The sequence below is a fragment of the Balaenoptera acutorostrata genome, chromosome 19, assembly GCF_949987535.1.
Source record: "Balaenoptera acutorostrata chromosome 19, mBalAcu1.1, whole genome shotgun sequence".
NCBI lineage: Eukaryota > Metazoa > Chordata > Mammalia > Artiodactyla > Balaenopteridae > Balaenoptera > Balaenoptera acutorostrata.
The window spans coordinates 60,895,414-60,912,426 of NC_080082.1; the positions used below are offsets into that span (position 1 = coordinate 60,895,414).

At 51.1% G+C, this 17,013-nt stretch overlaps 2 protein-coding genes across 2 annotated transcripts in view; one reads left to right on the plus strand and one right to left on the minus strand.

Annotated features, from left to right (window-relative positions):
• The window catches only part of LOC114237663 (myeloid cell surface antigen CD33-like), a 52,087-nt gene extending 37,308 nt beyond the window's left edge, over window positions 1-14,779 (minus strand). The window contains exons 1-3 of the mRNA XM_057533614.1: window positions 14,694-14,779; window positions 12,052-12,140; window positions 11,322-11,419 (exon numbers count right to left, since the gene is read on the minus strand). The gene's annotated coding sequence lies outside the window, so the exon portion shown is untranslated. The remainder of the gene's footprint in view (window positions 1-11,321; window positions 11,420-12,051; window positions 12,141-14,693) is intronic.
• LOC130705668 (cytoplasmic tRNA 2-thiolation protein 1-like) lies at window positions 11,229-16,542 on the plus strand. Its single transcript, XM_057533607.1, is given in 4 exon segments — window positions 11,229-11,373; window positions 12,752-13,296; window positions 14,715-15,208; window positions 15,211-16,542. Coding segments are annotated over 3 exon segments (1,050 nt in total). The 5' UTR covers window positions 11,229-11,373; window positions 12,752-12,788; the 3' UTR covers window positions 15,259-16,542.
• Window positions 16,543-17,013: the final 471 nt, after the last annotated feature.

Genomic DNA, 17,013 nt, shown 5'->3' on the forward strand with positions numbered 1-17,013 from the left:
TTACCAACATCATCATGACCATCACCACCATCATCACTATCATCACCACCATCATCATCACTGTCATCAGCAGCATCTTAACGATCACCATCATTACCACAGTCACCACCATCAACACCACCACCACCATCATAATCACCACCATCATTATCACTATCACTTACTGAGCACCTACTATGTGCCAGGCATTGGCTTCACTGCTTTATACTCATTAACTCAATGAATCTTTGTCTCATGAATGAGAAAACAGTGGCACAGAGCATAAATGCCCCAAGTTTATACATAGTTATACTGAGTAACAGTGTGCTGAATGAATGGATGGATAAATGGATCGATGGATGGATAGATGGATGATCGGTCCCAACCTCAGATCACACAGGTAATAATGAACAAGGCCAAGATTCAAACAGGCATCTAACAGACCCCAAACCCAGTGCTTTAATTTACCCCTTAGGTTAACTTCCCAATCTGACCAGCCCTGGTCTCAGAGAGACCCAGATTCACTGGGATTGAGCCCTTCCCTTAGACAGCTATTCAAGCTTCCCTTAGACAGCTATTCAAGCTGATCCCAGACTCAGCCAGTCTAGACCAAACCTATAGCCTTTGGTTCTGGTTTCCCCCAGTGCAAGTTCTTCTTGATTCATCAATCCTGCCCCCTGGATACTCTCTGGCCCAGATGCTCTCAGCTCAAAGACTGACAACTCCAGCCCTGACTCTCCAGGGCCAGGCTCAGACCCCTCTGCCCTCTTGCCCCTGCCCCTCCCCATTCCTGCCGCACCTGGTTCACCACATAGATGGCATAGTGCAGTGGCTGGTGCTGCAGGAAGGGGTGCAGGTGCAGGAGCAAGTGCTGCAGGTGCTGGGCTTGCCCGTAGGGCACCACTACCGCCGTGTGGTGCTGTGTCCAGCAGTCAGGTGGCCAGTACTGGCCTCCCAGCTCCACCAGGGCGTTCTTTTCCACCACCTGCTCCATCGTCAGGTTGTCTGGGATCATCACCTTCAAGGGCCCACCTGAGAGAGGCAGAGGCCAGGGATGGTCAGGGACCCACCCCAGAAACCCCACCACCCAGTTGTATTGGGTTAAATCATGCCCCCCACAAATTCATATCCACCTGGAACTCCAGTATGTGACCTTATTTGAAAATAAGGGCTTTGCGGATATAATTGGTTGAAGTGCAGTCATACTGGTTGACGGTGGGCCCTAAATCCAATGACTGAGGTTCTTATAAGAAGGCCGTGCACAGAACCAGACAGAAGGTAAGTGGCCACAGAGGCAGAAGTTAAAGTGATGCTCCTCCAAGCCCAGGACTGCCAGCAACCACCAGAAGCTAGGACAGAGGCACAGGATGGTGTCTCTCAGAGCTTCCAGAAGGAACCGACCCTTGACAACACCTTGATTTCAGACTTTTGGCCTCCAGAACCGTGAGGGAATAAATTTCTGCTGTTTTAAACCACCCAGTTTGTGGTACTTTGTTATGCCAGCCCTAGCAAACTAACATACCAGTCCGAAGGGCTCTGAGCTGGGTCCAGTTGGCTCAAAAATGTCCTGCCCTCCTGGGTTTCCCTTCACCTCTCCGTACCTCCTTCTGTGTTCCTCCCCTCATCTCTCCCCTGGCTCCCATGCTTCTCTTGTCCCTCCCTCAGCAAGCTCATCACCTCCTGTTGCTTTTCTTCCTTTGGGCCCTGATGGTCCTCAATCTGTCTCCTGAGCTCCAACCCCAACCTGCCTCCCAAATGTCTCCTCCTGGGCGGTTCTCAGGCCACCCACTCTCCCTATGTCTCAGACCAGCCTCCTTCTCAGTTCCCGCTCTCACTGAGGGCTTCACCGTCCACTCACTCGTCCCCAGCTGTGCCTCTTCTTTCAGCAGCAGACCATATTTTTTCCCCCAAGACGGCCACAACGATATCGCTTATCCAACATGCCCTTATCTCAGCCCTGGTAGCTGGCAAGGCAACATTTAACTGAGCCCTGGAAGATGGGGCAGAGGCGGCCATGGAAAGTGTCTCTGGCAGAGGGAACAGCAAGTGTAAAGGCCCTGAGGCAGGAAGGGGAGAATACGGAAAGAGTGGTAGATAAGAGATCAGAGTGGCAGGGGACTGAAGATAGATCAGAAAGTCTCTTCCGTGGTCTTCCCTGGTAGTGCAGTGCTTAAGAATCTGCCTGCCAATACAGGGGACACGGGTTCGAGCCCTGGTCCGGGAAGATCCCACATGCTGTGGAGCAACTAAGCCCGTATGCCACAACTACTGAACCTGTGCTCTAGAGCCCGTGAGCCACAACTACTGAGCCCACACGCCACAACTACTTAAGTCTGCGCGCCTAGAGCCTGTGTGCCACAACTACTGAGCCCGCGTGCCACAACTTCTGAAGCCCACGTGCCTAGAGCCTGTGCTCCGCAACAAGAGAAGCCACCACAATGAGAAGCCTGTGCACCGCAATGAAGAGTAGCCCCCGCCTGCCACAACTAGAGAAAGCTCATGCACAGCAACGAAGACCCAACAGCCAAAAAATTAATTAATTAAATTTAATTTTTAAAAAAAGAAAAAAGAAAGGCTCTTCCAGGTCACGGTGAGGGAGCAGGAGAGAGGTGTGATCTGGTTCACATATATAAAAGATCGCTCTGGAGCGAGGGTTCACAACTGGGGAAGTTTCTGTCCCCACCCAGAGGACATCTGGCAATGTCTAGAGACATTTTTGATTGTCACAAATGGTGGGGGGGGTGCTGCTGGCATCTGGTGGGCTAGTAGAGGCCAGGGATGCCCCTGAATATCTTACGGTTTACAAGATGGCCCCACCCACACCCCGTAAAACCAAGGATGTCAAGTACTGAGGTTGCAAAACTGCTCTACAGGCAATGTGGTATGTTCTTCAGCAATGTAGGGTGACCCAGCGGGGAGGAATGCCTTGGTCTCTTTGTCTCTCCCTCCCTCCCTCCCCTCCCCTTCTTCCTCCCTCTCCCCCACACCCCACCTCTCTCTTTCCCCAAAGAAACTTCTTGGCCTTGAGACCTGGGTCGCTGTCAGCACTGGTCCCTAAGGAGGACTGGGGAGTGTTCTCATTTCCTGCTCTTCCAAAGACTCACTGATGACAGGGACTGATTCATGGACCCTGAAGGCTTCCCTCTGGCTGTAGCATGAAGAACAAATCCTGGGTTTTTTTTCCCCTTTCCTTTCTGTGTTTCAAGGGCTCCCAGCTGATGGATGACGAATCCTGTTTTGAACTTACACTTGGAGAGAAGTGGAAAGTGGGGATCTTGCGGAAAGATGGTAGAGAATGAAATGGGATCAGGAGAAGTTCTGCTCCCCAGGTTCATCCCAGGGGACACCTTTCAGCTGGAAGCAAATGGGTCCCGTGAACAGAAACGGGTAGGATTTGCGTTGGTCCATGCTGGTCCCCGTGATCATTCTGAAGCCAAAGGTGAAGAATATGAATAGATGCATCAATGAGCTAATCGAAAGGCACTGAAAAGTTACATACAGCCTGATGTCCTTGTCACTGAACTGGCGAGTATACTTTTAGATGAACTAGAAAACGATCTCATTACAGAAGCAGGCTCAGGACCAAGTCTCAAATGGGGGGCAAGACAGAATGTGATCAGGGATAGACAATCCTCCAACTTAAGAAAACAGGAGCATTAAGGAGATAAGAATCCACTCTCGGTAGCAGATTCTGTTGTGGGATAGGCATAAGGTAGAATTTCTCCCAGCCTTTCAGCTGGAAAGGCAGCTTTCAAAGGAGCGCTGTTTCAGAGAATACCATCCAGGCTTTTGAGGGGTACATCTAGAATTAGACAGCCGTCCTCCTTTAGGCAAAACGAGAAGAACTAGACCCCACATGTATGGTGGAAATGCACCCTGCTCACACACAGAAGGTAATCAATAGTCAAAAACAACTCAGGAACTTCAGCCGGGTTTGGTGCTGTCCTTCAGGGACCAAGACCAGTCTCTGAAACACCCTGGTAGAGTTGGCCCAGCAGCAACTTATGGACGTGTTTGCTGGGATGAAAAGAGCAGGGCTCATAACAATCCCTATGTCCCCGCTGGGAATGCGGCGGGTGTGGCCCACGCCTGAATCATGCCACACGGGCCAGTGTCCAGCTGCTCTGTGAACAGGAGGTGCCAACAAAGCCTCGATGGTGACATTTCCCGTTCCGAGGCAGGGGGTCAGTGAGCTCGGAGGAGCGAAGAGTCTCAGGTGGGGTATGTCCTCTCAGGAGCGTGATTCTGCATGCAGGAGTGGAGGCATCAGTGGTTTCCGGGAGCCACCAACAGAGCAAGTGTGTTAGTTACACATCATGTTGGTTACAGAGTTCAGACAGCCAGACTCACGTTCCCAGATGTCCTCCTCCTCATGCTGGGATGGGAAAGCCTGCTGCTATTGAAAGTGTGGTCTGTCTCTTGGAAAACCCAGTAGAAATGACCCCTCGGATTCCACAGGATACATGAGAGGCACTTTTAGAGCCTGAGAGTTACGTAGATTTCACATGATTGTTTTCTTACTCCTGGTTTTATAATTAATCTCTATTGTATCCATAGGGATTATGATTTAGTGCTACAGTGCTACTGTATTTGGGGCTCTTGATGATGAAAGTTTAATTATAAACAATGATTAAAAAAAAAAAAGAATTTGCTAATCCCAAACTCCTAGTCCTCAGTATGTCTGTGAGTCTGTTTCTGCTTTGTAGATAGGTTTATTTGTGTCACATTTTAGATTCCACATTTAAGTGATAGCATATGGTATTAGCAGATATAAACTATCGTATATAGGATGCATAAACAACAAGGTCCTACCGTATAGCACAGGGAACTATATTCAATATCCTGTGATAAACCATAATGGAAAAGAATATATAAAAAAAGAATGTCTATATGTGTATAACTGAGTCACTTTGCTGTGCAGCAGAGATTGACACAACATTGTAAATCAACTATACTTCAATTTAAAAAATTTTTTAAAAAAGAATTTGGCAGTATTATCATGTGACTACAGTTGTGGAAGCACAAAGGTGTGTTCTTATTACTTCCTCAAAAAACAGAAAAGATTCCATCTCACTACCATTGAAAGGTAAACCAGGTATGATAAGGTCAATTTTATGTTTTGTTTCTCAAACTTATGTTAAGATTTCAGGAAAAAATTCAGATGTCTTAAACCAGCAGCAATGTTCATGCATGGTACATGATTCAAATTAGTGAAGTGTACACCCACATTTTCCAGCTGACACGGTACTGTTTGCTCTAATAATAATCTTATACTTTCATTTGTAGGCAAGAGGGAAGGTGTGGAAAGCAAACCATCGAGAAGCCCCTCTTTCCAAAGAAAATCTCACATTAGTAACATGTCTTCTTTAAGAATGAAAGCCATTTTTTTCAGTCAAGAAAATATCTTTCTGCCTGCATCTGTTAGGCTCAGATATACATGCCCCAGATCAGATTGTGCTTTTTGCCCTAAGGCAATCCCTAAACTTCCTGACCTCCAAGGAGGTAAGAAATGTCTTTGGGGATATGGAAGCTGTTTTATCTAACAAAGTAAAGGTCTTCCAAGTGGGGTATATACACAAAACTCCCTGGGCGGTGGCGTGTACTTCTAGTCTACTCATTTTGATGAAGGTGAAGCTTGGCTCACGTTGGGATGTTCTGTATTTAGAACAACCAAAAACATTATAATTCAGTGAAGCTAATTTTTAAAAAAATTTAACTGGAATGTTTTCAGGGACAAATTTTTCAAGTTACACTGACTACAATATCCAGGTAAACTGGTTAGAACTGGTGTGCGTTATTCTCTAAGATAATTAAAACCTATTTGAGTCATGTCACAAAATATTTATTCCATGAACAGCCTACCCTCATCTCATGTCACCTTATAAAATGTGTGGTTTCTACCTGTGAGTAACAATAACAAACACTTGTTAATGTTGAAAAATTTCAGGTATCAACTTAAAATGAGTGAGGTGGTGGTACAAAGCTTTTCAGAATGGTTTTGGCGTCTCCCAAGCAAAAGTGTTTTAAGATGACTATAATATATGCCCACACACACTTCTTACGTCTTAGTTAGTTTCAAGACTTATGAAAGGGCTTCCCCGGTGGCGCAGTGGTTAAGAATCTGCCTGCCAATGCAGGGGACACAGGTTCGAGCCCTGGTCTGGGAAGATCCCACATGCCACGGAGTGACTAGGCCCGTGAGCCGCAACTACTGAGCCTGCGCGTCTGGAGCCTGTGCTCCGCAACAAGAGAGGCCGCGATAGTGAGAGGCCCGCACACTGCGATGAAGAGTGGCCCCCGCTCGCCGCAACTAGAGAAAGCCCTCGCACAGAGACGAAGACCCAACACAGCCAAAAATAAAAATAAATAAATTTATTTTTTAAAAAAAAGACTTATGAAAAATTGTCTTAGCCATTTCCTAAATCGTAAAACAGAGGCTAACGGGAAAATTCATTTACTGGATCGTAAGTACACATATTAAACTTCTTGGTTAAGGTCCCTTGTCTTGGGGAGTAGAGCAGAGTGACTTTGCTATTCGCTAAGACTTACGCGTAGTCCAGAACAGGGCTATCCAACATAATAAAGGTCACAGATGTAATTTAAAATTTCCTACTAGCCACATTTATAGAGTAAAAATAAACAAGTACAATCAATTTTTAACATTACACTTAACCCAATGTATAAAAAATATTACCATTTCAACATGTAATCAAGATAAAACATTTTAGTGAGATATTCCACATTTTTTTTTTCACATAAGGTCTTCTCATCTGGTATGTATTTACATTTTCAGCACAGCTCAATTCAGATTATCCACAGTTCAAATACTCATTAGCCACACGTGGCCAATGGGTACCATTCTGAACAGCCACACCTCAGACGTCTGTACATAGTTCCTGTGTGCCTGGCAAAAACCTATATGCTCACATCACTGGGTTCCATTTCTGTCCATGAGTTCAAGCTGGTTAGTGGTCTTGTTCAAATTTTCCAGATCTTTACTGTTTGTCGTCTACTTGGTTAATTACTGAGAGACGTAATAAAATGTCACAGTGCTTCTGGAATGTGTCAATTTCTTCCTGTCGTCCTGTTAACTTTAGTTTTATTTCTTCTGGGACTATGCTGTTATGTGCATCCCAGTTTAGAACTGTTTCATCATCCTGGTTGTTCCTTTTTCATTTGTGATGACATTTTATCACTGACAGTGCTTTCTGACTCAAAATCTGTTTTGGTTGGTGGTTAATGTGGCTAAAAGATTTCTTTGAGTTCTTTTCCTGGTATATCTTTTCCCACCCTTTTACTTTCACTTTCTGAGCCTATTCATTACATGCGGATCCCGTGTACATAGCATGTAACATCTTTTTTCTTCTTAACTCTCTTGGTGCTAGAGAAAATTCTGCTTGTTCGTATTTTTTTCTACAGCAAAACATATTTCTTAACGATTTCCCTCAACCTAAACCAACAGTAAGCTTTTAGGTTTTACTGACTATACATTCCACAATGGGAGTCCTAACATGAATCAAACACTTCCCTGGTGCTGGTCCATTTCATCCTCAAAGCCACCCTTTGATTTCATAGAAAAGGATACTGAGGCTCAAAGTCACTCAGGTGTGAGAAAAGAGCATGAATTTGAGTCCGGGCTCATGTGTGTGACTCCAAGGAGTCCCTGCTTAACTGAGGGTGTGTCCTAGGGGGACAAGGGTGGTAGAGGTCAGGGAAGGCTTCCCCAAAGAGGTAATATGTGGTTAGGTCCTGAAGGATGAGTAGGCATTCAAGCCCCATTCAAAGTGGGTGAAGGGTATTCTGGGCAGAGGGATGGAGGCAAGAGAGAGTTTAGTGTATTCAAGTAGTGACGGTAATGGTAGCTAATATCTGCGGAGTGCTTACTGTGGCCCAAACACTGTTCTAAGCACTCAGCATGTACCTCTTCCCAACCTCAGCACTACTGACATTCTGGGCAGGTTAGCTCTTTGCTGGGGAGGCTGTCCTGTGCGTTGGAGATTTAGTAACATTGCTGGTCTCTACCTACTGCACGCCAGTCCCCCTCAACCCAGTTGTGACGACCAAAAATGTCGGCCAAATGTCCCCTGGGATCAAAAATCATCCAGGTTGAGAACCACTGCTCTACTCCTATGAGGGCTGGACTATTTCATCTCTACCTTACAGGCGAGGAAACGTAACTTGTCCACATTTACACAACTAGATTGGTCACCCGAGGATCTGAACCTCCATCCTCAGCCACCACATCCCACGGCAGCAGCCTCCTGCCCGAGCTCAGTGCTCACGGGGGCGCAGATAAAGGAGGACACAAGGAGAGGGAGGCTAGGAGCAGCTCAGGAAGGGCCCTGAGTACCTGGCCTGCTCTGCTCCAGGCCTTCCGCCCAGTGATGCTAGGGACCCAGATGCAAATCCAACCAAACCCCTCTCTCAACAAGCACCCGACCCGCGACTTCCCTGGTGGCGCAGTGGTTAAGAATCCGCCTGCCAACACAGGGGACACGGGTTTGAGTCCTGGTCCGGGAAGACCCCACATGCTGTGGAGCAACTAAGCCCGTGCGCCACAACTACTGAGCCTGCGCTCTAGAGCCCACGAGCCACAACTACTGAAGGCGCCTAGAGCCCATGCTCCGCAGCAAGAGAAGCCACCTCAATGAGAAGCCCATGCACCGCAACGAAGAGTAGCCCCTGCTCGCCGCAATTAGAGAAAACCCGCGCGCAGCAACGAAGACCCAACGCAGCCAAAAATAAATAAATAAATTTTAAAAAAAAGAAAGAAAGAAAAAGCAGCCAACCCAAAGAGATGCTGAAACAGAGACAGCCACAACCCAAGGTGACAGGGCCTCTGACAAAGTAAGGGACCAGGGGCGTGGGAGCCCAGAGGTGGCTTTTTAATCCAAGGCAGGGGAGAAGGGATCCTGTGCACTTCCTGGGGGAAGTACATCCAAGTGGCTACCTGGAGGAGGAACAGGAGTCAGTGTGGCGGGGGAGGAGGAGTGAGGGACGGAAGGTCTTCAGGAAGGGGAGAGAGCGTGTGCAAACACCCGGCAGAAAAAGTTATTTCTCCAGCAAAGGTGGGGACCTGCCCGAGGTGCAGGGGTGAGAGATGAGGCTGGAAAGTCATCAGGGGCCAGGTCACACACACCAGGCTGAGGGACTCAACCTTTACCCTATAATTGACAAGCAGCTGCAGACAGCCATCGGCCCTCTCCAGAAGCCCCCGACACCAACTCAGTCTTTCCCCTTGGAAATTAAGCTAACGTGTTACCACTGCTGCCCCAGGGGAGTGACATAAGGAACCAGAACACTGCCCTGCACTCTTTTCACAGCTCTTCCTAAGCACCAAGCCCTGTCCTGAATGCTTTACACATATGAAATCATCTAGTTCCTCCAACAGCTGCTCTTATTATCCCCTGAACAGAGGAAGCCCAGAAAGGTTAAGACACCTACTCAAGGTCACACAGCTAAGCAAGTGGCACAGGAGTCACGCGGGCAGGCTGGCTTTCACATCCTCTTTTTTTTCACTGAAGCCCAGTTTAAGACGAACCTTTTTTTTTTTTTTTTTTTTTTAACTAACTTCTCACTCAATATGTGAGGGGTGTGGAGATCCGCTTAAATACTTAAAGAAACTTTCATAGCGAGGGGCTAAAACCAACACAGCAACACCTGAATGTATACTAATTTTGGGGTAGAAAACCAGGCACAGCAGAATACCACTTAAGCCAGGGCCCCTCAGCCTCGGCACTACTGTTATTCAGGGCCCGGGTGATTCTTCGCTGTGGGAGGCTATCCTGTGCAGAGTATGTTTACCAGCATCCCTGGCCGCTGCCTGCCTGACACCAGTCACACCCTTCCCCTCGCACCCCAGTCGCGACAATCAAAAATGTCTCCACACATTGCCAAATATTCTCTTGGGGATAAACTCACATCCAACTGAGAACTGCCTTAGATTATCTGTAGGTTGCCTGAGATTTTGAAATTCCCAACTCACGGCTTGCTTTAAAAGAAAACTTAGGCCTAGCCCCCCAGAAAAGGCAGCCATGCCTGGTTATGAGACTTAAATGACACGAAAATTATAAAAGTTTATGGTTTGGTCAATAAACACTTTGCTGTTAACTCATTTATTTTCACACACACTCTGTGAGGCAGGTACTATGATCATCACCCCCATTTTACAGACGAGGAACTTGAGATGGTGCAAGAGAAGTGCAGAGCGCCGGTGTCTGGCACATGCTAACTCCTTATTAAGTGCCCCCCACGCCCCATGCCCTGGTTGGCAGCACCTGTTATCTCTGGGTTCCTGCAGCACCTGACATCTGGAACCTCCACATCAAGCTGTGCCATCCTTACCTCCCCAACCAGGCCTGGTACACCTGTGTCCCAGAGAATAGGACCTGGCGCACAGAAAGCCTCAGGAAATGATTAACAAATGAATGAACCTGATGACCAGGCTTCAACAAATAGGTTCAGACACCCAAATGTCCCCCATCACTACCCTCTCAAGGGCTTCACAGGAGTAGACACAGAAGGATCTCAGAATATAACATGCAAGAGAGGCGGCAATTAGGGGGCTGAAAGCTTGGACCTGGGGATCAGGGCTCCGGTTGACTCTTGGGAAGGTGCTCCGTTTTTTGGTTTGGGAGGACTTGTTCCCCGGGGAACCCTCCGTCTTACGGGTCTCACCTGCCTTCCATCCCGAGCTCTGCCTTCAACTCCACCAGGCAGGAGGCGTGAGCACTGGCCCCTGACCCAGGTGCGCGCATATCTGCTCACCGCGTTTATGCCCCGAACCCGCAGAGAGAACCGCAAACCACTACCTTTCGGCTCCGTGCAAGCATAACGCCCCCAGCCCGCACGGCGGCGGTCCTCAGCCGGGGCGCACACCCGCTCTCCCGTCAGTGGGGGCGCGCGCAAAAACCCAAACTGTATCCCGATCCTTGGAATCGGTCCACCGCCCTCTCTACCTCTCCCTTTCGCACCCCTATCCCCTTCGTACCCCGCCCTGACGCCTCTCCACCCCCACCACAAACTCTACCATGCTCCCACAAGAGCAGAAAATCTGAAGAACATCCACCTTTGAAATAAACCACACCGCGCAACGCAGGGCATCACCCAAATCACACACCTCACCAGCTCCTGCGCAGGCGCACTCGGAAATCGAACCGCACTGGCATGGACCACTCTGGGAGCCGTAGGCGGGAGCGAAAGACACCACCGCGAGGATCGCCGGGAGTTGTAAGCCCAGCTTGTCTGAGAGCCGTAAGCGCTCCAGGCCGAACCGCCGCACGGGCACCTGGGAGTCATTCGCGGGTTGACCCAAAGCCTTCTGGGAGTCGTAGTTATTTTACCTGCTTCCGCGTTTTCTCTGAGCCTGGACCGTCCGGCGCGGGTTCTATTCAGGTGAGTTCCTCCTGCCTCGGCGGGTCGATCTCGGCCCTTGGTCGCGCTGCAGTGGAGAAGTTAACGGTCTCCATATTTTTCTCCCACGCATTCCCCTCCGTGATCCCCCCAAAGCCGGTCTCCCAGCGGCCCTCCACGCGGGAGTGCCCTAAGCCGCTGGTGTCCCTGCTGACCCGCTTTGTACTCTGCCGGCCGGGTCTCACTCCTTGTTCCCACCGCCCAAGCTGGGTGCGGTGCGAGCGCACCCTCTTCTGTCCCGATTACAACCTTAGAGTGGTCAGGGCTGGCCTTCGGTGAGGGTCAGACGGCCGTGGAAGCCCAGAGGAGGCGCCAGACCCAGCCCAGAGTTCTGGAAAGACTTCCAGAGCAAAGGACCTCAAATCTTACCATGCCCAAAAGAAATTCCAGATTCTTTGCCCTAAACTTACTCCTCTTACGATATTTCCCCATTCTTCCCTAACCCCCACCACCTCTTTACTAAATGGTCCCGCTACCCTTACAAGTGCTCAAGTCAAAACAGAAGTCGGAGTTGTCGTGAGTCCTCTGTTTCATCCACTGCCGTCCCCCAAAACTTGGCAGAGTCCCATCTACTCTTGTCTCCGGAAGCGATCCAGAATCTGACCACTTCTCTCCAATTCCACTGTCCCCACTCTGCTCCGAGCTACCACTGCTGCTTACCTGGATCACTGCAGGAGCCTCCCCACTGGTCTGCCCATGTCTGTCCTTGCCACTCTCCACCCCTCTATTCACACGCAGCCCAAGGAATCCTGTTAAAATAGAAATTAGATCCTGTGACTACCCAGCTTAAAACCATCCAACGGTTCCTATTTCACTCAGAATAAAGTCCAAGCTCCTCACCCTGCCAACCTCCAAGCCCCCGACCCTCTCCAGTCTTGAACCACCAACACACCTTCCAGCCAAGAGAACAGACAGGACCTGCCCTTTCAGGTCTTTTGCATTTGGTATTAACTCTATCCGGAAAATTCTTACCACCTTGATCTAATGCCTAACTCCTTCTCTTCCTTCTGGCCTCAGCTCATAAGATAGTTCCCTCATATTACTGTTTATATCTGAAAAGTATTTCGGGTCGGCTCCTCCACTAGAACTTAGTGCCTGCAACCTTTCCTGTTTTGCTTCCTACTGTGTCCCCAGTGCCTAACCAATGTTGGGCACTTTGGAGGCACTGAGTGGATATTCGTTGAACGAATGAATGAAAGCTTAAGCTGAGACTTGAAGGTGCCAGGCCTGCACAGTGCTGGGGGAAAAGTGTTCCAAACAATGGGTTTACTCTGAGCACTATCTAGGCAGCCCGCCAGGAGGCAACGACCCCGCAATCCGGAATCCACGTGTAACCCGCCTCCCCTCTCCACCCATCCAGGAGAAGCCGACCCCTCCCGCCTCGCCAGGAGCCCGCGATGCCCGCCCCGCAGTGCGCCTCCTGCCGCAAGGCGCGAGCCGCCCTCCGCCGTCCGCGCTCGGGCCAGGCGCTGTGCGGCACCTGCTTCTGCGCCGCCTTCGAGGCCGAGGTGCTACACACGGTGGTCGCGGGCCGCCTGCTGCCGCCCGGCGCCGTGGTGGCCGTGGGCGCCTCGGGCGGCAAGGACTCCACTGTGCTGGCGCACGTGCTGCGCGAGCTGGCCCCGCGCCTCGCCATCTCGCTGCACCTCGTGGCCGTGGACGAGGGCATCGGCGGCTACCGGGACGCGGCGCTGGCGGCCGTGCGGCGGCAGGCAGCGCGCTGGGAGCTCCCGCTCACCGTCGTGGCCTACGCAGAGCTCTTCGGGGGCTGGACGATGGACGCCGTGGCCCGCAGCACGGCCGGCTCCGGCCGCAGCCGCTCCTGTTGCACCTTCTGTGGGGTGCTGCGCCGCCGGGCGCTAGAAGAAGGGGCGCGCCGCGTGGGAGCCACGCACGTCGTGACGGGTAAGCGCAGGCGCAGCACAGAGGGGCGCGGTGGGAGGAACGGGCGCATGCGCGGACGATGGGCGGCCACTGTAAGGCCACTGAGGCGCGTGCCCCAGAGGTCGTAAAGGAGACTGCGCATATCCTAATTGGAGACTAAACAGGGAGGAGAAGGTGTGCATGCACACTTAAGGTTCATAGTATGTGCGTGTCCTTAGGACGGGCATGGTAAGCTTTTGAGTCACTGCCATCATCTTTGTACACACACGCTGGCAAATAGAGGGGTGATAGGGTACTCTATAGGGGCTAGGGCTGTGGTTCTCTGCACTTTATTAATGACATTCTTTGTGTCCCTTGTCACAAAAGGAGGGGTATGAAGGGGTATCTCCCATGAGAAGCCATCTATAGTCTGAACGCAACTGTGTCCTTTTCTCTATTCGCTTCTCTTTGATAACACTTTCTCTGTACCAATCATTACTTAAACAATTGTTGACCATTTATTGTGTGCCAGATGCAAGCTATATAGCCTAGAACAAACTACCTAACCTTGGTTTCCTCTTTTATATAATGAGGATATTAATACTATCTAGGTCCTAGAGTTACTGGGAATTAGATGAATTATGGGAATTACGTATGAAGCACTTAGACAAGACACTGAGAAACAGTAAACATATAAATGTTTGCCGTTATGATGATGCACAAGACAGTCTCTGCTCCTGTCCGTTTCTCACATACGTAATTATAACCTGATTATAATTATTTCCTGTGACACTAAGGAAAATGACACAGGAGGACCTAGTGAAGGGAGAAACGTGGAGATTAAGCAAGCGTTTCCTGAGTGAGCGGAGACCTGAAGCCGAGTGGGTAACTAGGTGAAGAACGAAAAGGGGGTGGGGAGAGGTTCTGAGCAGAGGAAACAGCTTATGCAAAGACCCTGAGGAGGAAAAGTATGGCCGACTTGAGAAGCCCTAAGACCAGTGTTTTATTACAGACTCAAGTATAAGATGACAAGTTGCAGAGTAAGTAGAGATTTAGCTTCAAATTTATGGTGACTGTTCTGTAAATATGCACTTACTTTCTCCCTGGTCCTTCTAAATACCATAATCTGCATTCCCAGAGGCACCTGTGTCAACAGCCCACTTGAGCATCTCCATCAAATGCCATTTTGACGTCTGTGCAGTCTGAAGTACACTTTTCACTAAGACTAAAATTATATCTGTAGCGTAAAGCAGTTTTACTCACTACCTGAAAGGGCACCGAGCACAGAGCCTGGTTTGCAATACGAGGGGGGCAAATGAGGGCACCCCAAGTTGCTCCACGGGAGCCTGGTGTGTTCCCCTCTCCTTTCTCGCGGGGTCCACCCGCAGCCTCCCCCCGGCCGTCCCGCGGACCCGCCGGCCCCCGCGCCCCCTCCTCACCGGCTCGCGTCTCTCCCCCAGGACACAACGCCGACGACATGGCGGAGACGGTGCTCATGAACTTCCTGCGGGGCGACGCGGGCCGGCTGGCGCGGGGCGGGGGCCTGGGCTCTCCGGGCGAGGGGGGCGCCCTGCCGCGCTGCCGCCCGCTGCAGCTGGCCTCGCAGAAGGAGGTGGTGCTGTACGCGCACTTCCGCCGCCTGGACTACTTCTCCGAGGAGTGCGTGTACGCGCCCGAGGCCTTCCGCGGCCACGCGCGCGAGCTGCTCAAGCTGCTGGAGGCGGCGCGGCCGTCGGCGGTGCTGGACCTCGTGCACTCGGCCGAGCGCCTGGCGCTGGCCCCGGCCGCGCGGCCCCCGCCGCCCGGCGCCTGCTCCCGCTGCGGGGCGCTGGCCAGCCGCGCGCTCTGCCAGGCCTGCGCCCTCCTGGACGGCCTGAACCGCGGCCGGCCCCGCCTGGCCATCGGCAAGGGCCGCCGGGGGCTGGACGAGGAGGGGCCGCCGGGTCGCCGCGGGAGCCGCAGCCGTCCGGACCCCCGGCTTCGGAGCCCATCCCCGGCTTCTAGAGACTCCGGTTCTCCGCTGGGATCCGACGACGTGGGAGTGCGGGGCCGCCTGTAAATGACACTGTGAAGGAACCCGAGTTACCTTAGCCCGGGCTTCGGTGTGAGGTTGGAAAGGGGTCGGAACCCCTTACTTGTGATCCTGCAGAAGCTGGGGCTCTGGGCTCCTGGGGCTGCGGAGGTCTCCTGGGTGTCTGGGGGACTCCTGGGCCTCAGAGAGGAGAGAACTAAACAACTTTCCATTCCTGAGCGAGTGGGAATTAGGGGGCTCCTTGCCTGTACCTCTGTGGGGTTCTGGGCGTGCTCAGATAGTCCTGCCCTTCTTGAGCGCCTACTGTGTGCCTGAGGTTTCATGTTTGCCTGCAGTGGGATAAGCAAAACCATGTAACTTGATGGGAACGTCAGTTACAGCAATCGTGATGCTTCTGTGTGAGCGCTGTGCACAGGGCAGGCCGTCTCATTTCATCCCCAGCATGATCTCATTGGCTGTAGCCTTGTTACCGAGTCCAAGCTCGCTCTGCTCCCTGCACCACAGGCCAATAAATCGGAGCGGAAGTGTTGAGGCAAGGAATACGACTTTATTCGGAAAGCCGGCAGACCGAGAAGATGGCAGACTAAAGTCTCAAAATAAGCATCTTATCGGGGTTTGGTTGCCAGTTTCTTTTACAGCACAGAGAGGGTGAGGAGATGAGGAAGTAAAGTGAAAAGGCCATAAGTTTTGTAAATATCACCTGGAATAGCCAGCCTCGGGGAGGGGATGTGTTAATTTCTTCTTTCTTGTATCCATCCACAGGTGGACAGGGTCCGGATGTTTCCCTGAACAAAGGCACTTTGGTTTAACCTTCAGGCAGAGGGGCAGGGTTCCCCGAGGCAGGCCATTATGTATAGATAGTATCCTTTTAGTGAACAAAAGCAGCGGAAAGCAAAGGTTAAAGTAAAAGAAACAGATCCAACATGTAGTCAGATTTGACTCTTCCCTGTTACAACCTGAGGCCAACTAGCCTGAGGTCACCTCGCTGGAGCCCCAACTAGGGGCTTACACCCAGGTCTGCCTGGGGCTCCTCAAGGCAGTGGATTTAGTCCTTACCCCCAATCTCTGTGTGATGGGTAGGGAGCCGCTGGGTGAGCTCCCCAGACCTCAGATTCTAGAGGCAAAGCTGGGTGAGCCTGGGTCAGTGACTTAACCTCTCTGGTCTTCCATTTCCTCCACTGAAAATGGAATCAAAGCCTCCTAGCAAAGAGCACTGTTGTATTTGATAAAGCGCTCAATAAATGGTGTCCGACTTGGTTGTTCGTATTAAAGTTTGGCCACCAGGGGGCTCTGGGTTGCTTCCCTGCCAGTCCAGACAGGTGTGAGGCTCAGAAACTTCCTGCCTGACCCCTGGGGAGACTTGGTGTCCTCAGTCCCACCTCCGAGCGTTGCTGGGCTGGTCCCTTGTCAGGAGTGCCCTCCTTGCCCATCTTCTGGCTCACATCCTCCAGGGACCTCCCAGAAGCCTCCCTGATTCCTCCCATCTAGGTGAGGATGTCTCCTTCCCAGAACAAGCAGCCATGAAGTGGATCTGAATCCACCTGAGCATCTTGCGGTGGAGAAGGTGCAAGGATGCAGAGCTTCTGCATCTTCACGACCATAAGATGTGTGTTGGGGGGAGGGTGACTCAGAGACACCCCTTGCCAGTTGTTGGGTGCCCTACCCCCTCAGGATTCCCTTGTGCCCAGATTCCAGGGTCCCCAGGATATAGATGTCAGGTGTCTGGG